Source organism: Myotis davidii, unplaced genomic scaffold (assembly GCF_000327345.1).
Source record: "Myotis davidii unplaced genomic scaffold, ASM32734v1 scaffold147, whole genome shotgun sequence".
Lineage (NCBI taxonomy): Eukaryota > Metazoa > Chordata > Mammalia > Chiroptera > Vespertilionidae > Myotis > Myotis davidii.
In genome coordinates, this window is record NW_006383010.1 from 8,311,006 (window position 1) to 8,320,007 (window position 9,002).

Here is a 9,002-nt window from a genome sequence, read left to right on the forward strand (position 1 = left end):
CCAAGCTTCTAAGACACTACAATCTTCAACTTTCTCTTGCGTCCTACCATCTGTGGGCCTCTTTTACCAGCTCCGCTTCCATGGCCAACCACTTAAATACAGGCAAATAGTAGCTTAACAAACAAATAAAACATCCCGGGCAGTTTCATGCCCTATAGTTTTGTGCTGCATATTCAATTGATTTGGGGAAATAGTCAAGAAACATAAACTAACAAGACAGTGTGTGTGTGTGGGGGGGGGGGCGAGGTGGGGGACAGCGGGAGGAGGAAGTGGCTTATTCAGAGTAGTCGGCCCGTGTTCCACCCAAAAGGAACAGTTGCTGCTCAGATCCAGAAGATTGTTGCCCTGCAGGTAGGGCCCCCTACCGAGAGGGGACACAGGGATGCTCCTACATACAATTTGTCAAGTTAAGATGGAAATCCAGACTTCGATGTTAAACCTTTTAGCTTTAAAGTTCTGGCAACTGATGGAAACTTATGCAGAAAACCCTGATTATTTAGTGACTCACCACATACCCATAGTATTGGATATGATCTTGGACTTTATTTCTTGTTCTGTAATTGTTTCCTATGTATATTTACTCCCCCTAATAAAATAATAGACACTTGAAAAAAAATTGTGGCAACTGATTAAAATTTTTCAACTAAAGCGACAGGCTGAACAAACCTCCCTGGCCATGACCACATACAGCTACAACTCCGCGAGGAAGCTTGCTCTGCTGGCAACCCCCATCCCTTCAGTTTGCTGCCAGAGTAAAGTTAGAGTTTTTCACATCTCAGCTCTACTCCCCAGTGAGGTCTCTCGGATGGCCGTTTCCTGTTCTGTAGCCCGATATTCCCGATTCAGGCTGCCATCACACTCCCTTGCCCCTCTAAGGCCAATCCTCCCCCTTGCTCCCTGTGTGCGAGGCCAGCCCCATCTACCTTTGAATACCTGGCAGGGAGTGTGGGCTTGGAACCAAGGAGGCACTTAGCAGCATTTTGTTAAAAGAACTGCTGAATTTCACAGGCGAGAAACCCAAAACTTGGAGAAACTGAGTCACAGCTAATACATGATAAAACTGAGATTTAAATCCCAAGTCTTAAAATGGCAAAATAGCTTCTAACAAGTACAGAGAAAATTCTCAGACCAGCTCACGCAGTAAAACTAAAGAAATCCAAGTAAATGCTGTTTTTCTGTAAGTGACAATAGTTTTTACATACTACCAAAATGTAACTTTAATTTTTATTTAAAAATTTTATTATTAAAAAGGTAAAGCACAAATTCTGTTTCCTTAGCTATATACTGGGCCTCAGAATATCATGTTATATCTGCTGTACAAAAGAATAAAGGCTATAGAGTTACCTAAGTTAATATGAAAAGCAGGGGTACAAAACACAAAGACATTCAAATACTTTTAGTGGTTTTAGAAGAAGTAAACATCCTAAGTTAAATAGAAATGATATCTCAAAAATCCTTTCTGGCCTATATCAAGCCCTTTTGCAAAAAGATAGGAATACTATTCATAATTTCCCTTCATTAAATTCTGTTTTTTAAGATACATGAAAATTGACTAAAACTATTTAAAGACAAGAAATTTTACTTTGTAAGAGTAAGAGCTATCAATAAAGGCGGTTTCTGTTTGTTTCAATTACTGGATCCTTAAGTAGGCCAAAGCAGAAAGAGCAAAGGCTGGTAACTGCATTTCCACATTTTGCCACAAGATGGCAGCATGTAACTGACTAACCTCAATGGTGGTAGTGGTCGGGGGGAGGTGTCATCACTCTAAATAGAACAATAGAAACCCTTTCATTTCATGTTAAGGTTTCAAGTTAGAGCTCTGTTAACTCTCTTCCCAAATGTGCTTTCATGTATATTTCATGATTTTAAACCCAGATTTTAATGTATTCTTACAGCAGTCTGTAAATATTTCTTTTTTGAAATATTTTCATTGTCTCCAAATTCTTTTTATGATCCAGCGAAGAGCCTTTAAATACTTACTAAAGCCCAGGAGCATCCCAGGCACAACACAAACATGGGCCTCTCTGTCTTTGTGGGTTAGTTCTTCTTCCCCATCTCACAGATGAGAACACTGAAGGAAAAGACCCGAGTCCACACAAGGGACTCTGGACTCACTAGACATTCCACATTCCCTGGGCGGCTGGCGTCTCCGGGAAGTGCTTTGTTGTGTGTGTGGGGGTGGGTGTGTGCTGAGACGTTCTGGTCTTATCTTCCTTTGTTACCAATTAACAGCTCACTCTCTGAATCCCCAGCACCTGAGCAACTGTCCAGACGAGCATACCAGCGGCAGGAGTACTCACCGCTACGGATGCCTTTCGCTGACGCGTGGTGCTAGGACCTAGGAGTGTGTAGAAAGTCATACAACAAACACATGCAGACCTCTTTGCTGGGTGGGATACGAAAAACAACACTGAAATCTGTGCACACACATATTCTTACATCATTTGTACTTCTGTCTTGCTTGTCATATTTGTCTCGGTCATAAGCCATTTTCTTCAGCAATTTCTTCATTGTTTTCCTATCTTTCTTCAGATTTTCGGTGTTTTGCTTCCTCACTTGGTTGACAAGAAACTTGGGGATCTGTGGAGAAATGAAATTATGTTTGGGGAGGGAAGAGAAGTGGCAGCATTTTAAACTATGGAAATAATTATTCTTAGTAAGGGCTTCATCTCTTTGATGAGACTATGCCATTTTGCGTGCCCTCTGCACTAAATCGGTGAAACGTAACGCACTATGTTATTCATTCACTATGTGCACAGGGTATCCGCAGGATGCAGCTCACCTCCACTGTGCAAAGTTCAAGGAGAGGCTTGGAGAGGCTCAAGGACATAGTGGCCGTCATCAATGCCTGGTATGCTAAGACGAGACAGCCTGGGGAGACTGGCATGAGGGGCTACCTCTCTACAGCCTCGCCTCCAGCTAACCTGCAGTCCCTGTCTAATGGCCAACCAGCTCTCCCATCAAGAGAGAAAGAAAAACTCACAGATATGTGAGAGCTGACGAGTATCTAGCAATAATCCCAGAACAACCAGGACTCAAAATATTTTAGAAGTGACCAAATTGAAATAATAAAATAATGCTAGCATTTTAAAATATTAAAAAGATTTAACACATGGATATTAATTTTTTTTAAATCACATTTGAAATCACCTACATTGGTTGGTTACCTTTTTATGGAGAAGATAACAATTAATAAAAAGACTTCAGAATCTAGATATCATCACTTATTAACAAAGCTTAAAAATATACACTTACTGTCCACAGAAGTTTTTGATACTTAATCATTAAGTGCATGGTATTCGCTGTCCCAGCGGCCATTGCAAATTCTTGCTGTTCGCTGGACTTCAAACCCAATGCATGACACATGAAGAGGTTGGGGGCCATGACCATGGCCACATTCTTGATGTTCATCTTATTTTCCTCTTTATTGTCTATTACTCTTTGGAGAAATTCAAGCAGGGCCTGAAAGAGAAATGACTCTCTGAGATGTGTGCTGTATGTGAAGATGAGAGATTAGAGCACTGTAGCATATGGGATTTTTATTTAGTTAAAAAAATAAGTTGTGCCCAGCCAATATGGTTCAGTGGTTGAGAGTCAACAGTTCAATTCCTGGTCAGGGCACATGCCCAGGTTGTGGGCTTAATCCTCAATGTGGGGTGTTCAGGAGGCAGCTGATCAATGATTCTTTCTCATCATTGATGTTTCTATCTCTCTCTCCCTCTCCCCTCTTCTCTGAAATCAATAAAATATATTTTTTTAATTTAATAAAAAAGTTGTGCATGACCACAGCCCACTAGCCACACCCAGCAGGCCTGGCATGAAAGCTTCTCCATCTGGTGAACGCACCCCGAGGTGAGGCCTTGTGTCTGCTGGGAATAGGGCAGAAAGGACACGTGTCTGAACCAGGTGGTGGGGACAGGAACAGAGACGTATCAGACCAAGAGCCTACCAGAGCTATGGAGCACTGGGGAGCAGTTTAAAATATCGTACAAATATTCACTTGCTTCAGGAAGTGTGTTCTTTTAACTTTGGGGATTAAAAACCAAAAAAACAATCCCCTTAAAAAGGCTCATTTAATCTTAGTTCCGTTTGCTCTAAGGAACTCAATAGCTGTCATGAAATCTAAAACAAATGGGGATTATGATGGGGAGAACAAGGGAGGAAGGGAGACAAAGAAAAGAGGGTCTTAAAAAACACACACGAATGAATGAATGAAAAGGAACTTTTCGCCAGAACGGGCTAGTTTATGCTCAGTTTGATGCCAGTCACTTCCCACCTCTATTGCCAACACCCAGGTGTCCCCTGGGCCTATCCTGCCCCAAAGCCACAGGAAGACGACCCTACTCCCGAAAGGGCTTAGAGCTCTAAGTTCTTTTTTTGCCTTCTTTCTTGATTAATGCTGCTCCAGAACAATAACAACACTGCACAGGTATTCAGTGTTCTAGTTGCTTTAAGTACACCAGAGAGCTCACCTCACTTAATCCTTGCTGGAGATTGATGCTGTAATTATCCCTACTTTACAGATGAGAAAACATTGGCTAAGAGAATGTAAGCAACTTGCCAGGGGTCATAGAGCTAGCAAATGGTGGAGAAGCCATGTAATGGCAGGTCTATTTGGCTTTTGTTTCTGATTCCTTAACTACTAAAAGAAATCAGTTTCTTATGTAGCTTAAAATCCCTACCTGAAAAAGGTCAAATAAACTATGCCAAAATGGGAAAGGGGGGTGAGGGGAAGGTATTCATCCCCTTCAGAATTTCAGGAGGAAAACACTCCTAACAGGTTGATCTTGAATCAAATTTAGCTGCTATATAGATCTGAAAAATTTGAAACAAACTAAAGGCGTAGCCTTAGTATCCAACAATGAGATTTATGAATTTAATTCCCAGTGGAGTGCTCAGAAAGTTAAATTGTAAGCCAAGCATAAGATTTTATAGAAACAATACCTTCTCAAATGAGGACAAAAGATTAATCGGTGAGGTTTGGAAAAAAGTATTTAATTCTGTTCCATAGAGCAGAATAATTACTCAGGGATCAGTGTATCTCTTTCTTTAGGAGCATAAATTACAAAGATTAGGTAATGAACCATTTTAATTGTGGTGTGCATATGCAATAAGGTTATTCAAAATATTACTGTCAGAATATTAGAATGTGTGTATGTGTAGATTTGAAATTAATAAAATATTAGCCTACCCCTTGCTGAAAGAACTTCATCTTCAGATGTACTTTCTCTTCATCTAAACTTGAAGAACTGCCTTTAAAAAAGGTAGCTATCGCCAGCCTGGTATTTTTAAGTATTACTGGACTCTTATGAAACAAGTGTAAAACCCAGTTTAAATTCCAGCAGTTATTTACCAGCTATGTGTGATTCTAGCAAAACCTTTTGCTATCTCTACTCTTTGGTCTTCTCATTGGTAAAGTGGGAATACTAACCTTCTAGCCTGCCAGGACGAAATGAGGCAGTTTATGTTAACAAACTGCCTAAAAAAATTAAGACCAGACCTACCATATGACCCAGTAATCCTCTTCTAAGTATCTACCCCCCAAATTTTAAAACACTTATTTGTAAAACTATATGCACCCCTACGTTCATTGCACCACAATAAGCACAGAGACAGAAGGAGCCTAAGGGTCCTGGATGGATAAAGATGTGGCCATACACACAATGGAATACTTCTCAGCTGTAAAATGGTGAAATAGTGCCATTTGCGGAAACACGGATGGATCTTGAGAGTGGGTATTATGAATCAGACGGAAAGAAGAGAACCATATGATTTCACTCAAATGTGAGATATAAAACAAAAAGCAACAAATAGACAAACAAAACAGACTCACAGACACAGACAACAGAGTGGGTGGTTCCCAGAGAAGAAGCGGGGATGAGAAGGAGAAAGCGGGTAAAGGGGTCAAATACATGGTGATGGAGGAGACCAGACACAATGGAGCCCAGTTATTGTCAGATAAAGTTGCACACCTGCAATAGATATAATATTATTAGCTACTGTTACCCTAATACACTTAATATTTTTTTAAAACTACAAATGCCAATAAATATATTCCTATGGATCCCGTATTGATATCTTAACATCAGTCTTTGTTATTCTTCCAAGTCAAAGGAAGGTATGATCATTGATCAAAATGCACAATAATCCAAGTTTTAAAAAAAAAATCCTGGTCAAGCAACTTGCCCAGAGCTCTATGCTTAAACAAGAACATGGTGTTTAACCCAGTGCCCTCTCTCCTTTAAATACGCCGTAGAAATAGTCTACACAGTCATACACTTCCCTCCAATGGCAACTGAGGGCGTGGTCCGAGGGCTGGAAAGATGGGAGAAGTTTGCATTAAGCTTCCTGAAATTACTTTCAGATGGAGTTCCCCTGTTCCTTTATGGGACTCCATTTAAATGGCTTATTCTCTTGTACAAATGGTACTTGTTCCATTGTTTCTGTGATTAGAAATCTTGTTTGAAACCTTCATCAGAGTTGGCTAGTTACACTACTAAAGATTATGTGAAATCGTAAAATGACTTGTTTGCATTTTCCAACTTTTTTACCCCCCAAACGCATTTCCAACCTTACTTATAAAATTGTACTCCCAGTCACTTTGCATATAAAAATTAAAACCGCTCACATTTAAAAATATATATATTCTTAAACAGAATTTTAAAAATGATGTGCCTCAGATTTTGCAGGCAAACTACAAAAATGAATTGTAGACCAGCCTTGCCCAGGAGTGACCATATTGGAAGCAGTGCTTCCTCCCACCACTGTTGGGACTCATTCGAGTGCCGGCATATTTTAAATCCATTGTGTGTCTTTCGATTCCCGCCTCCTATTGGTCATTCGCAGGCTCACACACAGACAGGCACCTTCATGTGAATAAGAAAAAGAAGGATCAAGCCCCCATTTCCGGGGAGTTGAAGCCTGTGTTATGGGCACAGCCGGCAAGCAGAGAACAGACTGGAACCAGTCCCACTTTGTCCTGAGCCCACTGTCCCTGCCTCAGCCACCAATGCACACCCCTACAACGTCGCCATGGTCACCCCTACAATGCCACCATGGTCACCCCTACAATGCTGCCATGGTCACCCCTACAACGCCACCATGGTCACCCCTACGTCACCATGGTCACCCCTACAATGTCACCATGGTCACCCCTACAATACTGCCATGGTCACCCCTACAACGCCACCATGGTCACCCCTACGTCACCATGGTCACCCCTACAATGTCACCATGGTCACCCCTACAATACTGCCATGGTCACCCCTACAACGCCACCATGGTCACCCCTACAATGCTGCCATGGTCACCCCTACAACATCACCATGGTCACCCTTACAACGCCGCCATGGTCACCCCTACAATGCCGCCGGTCACACAACACTTGAATGTAACCCTGACTGGAGCTGGCCTCTGCCTCCAAAACAAAACCAAACCTGATGCTCTCATGTCAAATGACTCATCTGACAATCATTTAAGCACAGAATTTTTTCTGACTTCGTCATGGGATTAACTCTTTGGGAGTTCTCCTGTAGCCATGGAGTGTTTTCACTCCAGAATCCTCAAAAACTGCTTTAATCCAGACAAGCTGAGGATTAACATTCATTCATGGGCATGGAAGAACTACCCCTCACCTAGTGTCATTTCAAGGAACCTTAATGAGATTCAGGGAGAAATTTCCAAAGATTTACCAACTGGTAGTTTTGTTTTCTTGACATGAAATTTCTTGACATGATATTTCATTTTAAATAGAAAGAAAAGTAGGGATGTAGGGGGTAAAAGGGCAAGGGTTCCACCCTTAACTGTATATTAAAAAAAAAAAAATCTTTTGAAGGCAATGGCAAAACTTAAGATAAATATTCTTTTTAAATTATACTTTTATTTTATTTTTTATTGATTTTTTTTAAGAGAGAGAGGAAGGGAGGGGGAGAGAGAAAGAGAGAGAGAGAGAAACATTGGTGTGAGAAACATCAATTGGCTGCCAACCCTCTGCCCACTTCACACACACTTAACCCAGAATGGAAACCAAAATCGGGGTATGTGCCCTGACCCGGAATCAAATTGTTAACCTTTCAGTGCATGGGACAACATTCAACCAACTGACCGACTGACCAACTGACCCACGCTGTCCACGGCTCTAAATTATACTTTTGAAGTTTTCTCTTTTTCTTTTATAAAAGTTTACTACCCTATGAACTCTCATCATTAAGGAAAATAAATTAATGTAGAGCAATCTACCAATTATTATAAAAGACTCTGACAACACTTCTAATAAATGGAATTCAACAATATAACATGAGACCAAAACATTTTGAAATCATGATAAACATCAGCAACTCAGGATAGGCCCTCAGGGAAATAACTAGAATTTCTTTGAGTTCATCTATCTTTTGGCTACCAATGGTTCTCAACCTGTGCGTCGCGACCCCTGAAAATACATCCTGCATATCAGATATTTACATTACGATTCATAACAGTAGCAAAATTACAGTTATGAAGTAGCAACGAAAATAATTTTATGGTTGGGGGTCCCCACAACATGAGGAACTGTATTAAAGGGTCGCGGCATTAGGAAGGTAGAGAACCACTGGAAATCATCATTATAACTCAGTCCAAACTCCAAACAAATGTAATAACTTTAGGCAACAGTGGGTTATATGTGATGACTCTTAGGATTTTCTTTTTAAACATTCATTTTGCACCTTACTAAGAGTAGTACATGCTCCTTAAATAAAATTTGAAAATGTAGAAAAATAGAAAGAAGAAAAAAAACAAAAAACACCCATGTTTCCATTACCAAATGAACCTCCCAAAGCATGGAGGCACAGAACAGACTGTCATACCTTGATGTGGGGGCGTGGGGATGAGGAGAGATAAACCAAAGAACTTATATGCATATATGCATAGCCCATGGACACAGACAAGAGGGTCGAATGCGTGGGTGGGGTGAGGAGGGGGTCAATGGGGAGAAAAAGAATGTACACATGTAATACTTTCAACAA

General features: G+C 40.8%; 1 protein-coding gene across 3 annotated transcripts in view; it reads right to left on the reverse strand.

Moving 5' to 3' along the window:
• Nucleotides 1-9,002, reverse strand: part of ARHGAP18 (Rho GTPase activating protein 18) — a 161,692-nt gene that overhangs the window by 13,093 nt on the left and 139,597 nt on the right. For all 3 annotated transcript variants that reach the window (XM_015557829.1, XM_015557828.1, XM_006778459.2), the window contains 2 exons: nucleotides 3,256-3,462; nucleotides 2,440-2,580 (listed from right to left, as the gene is read on the reverse strand). In XM_015557829.1, the coding sequence (XP_015413315.1) occupies nucleotides 2,440-2,580; nucleotides 3,256-3,462 (348 nt within the window). The remainder of the gene's footprint in view (nucleotides 1-2,439; nucleotides 2,581-3,255; nucleotides 3,463-9,002) is intronic.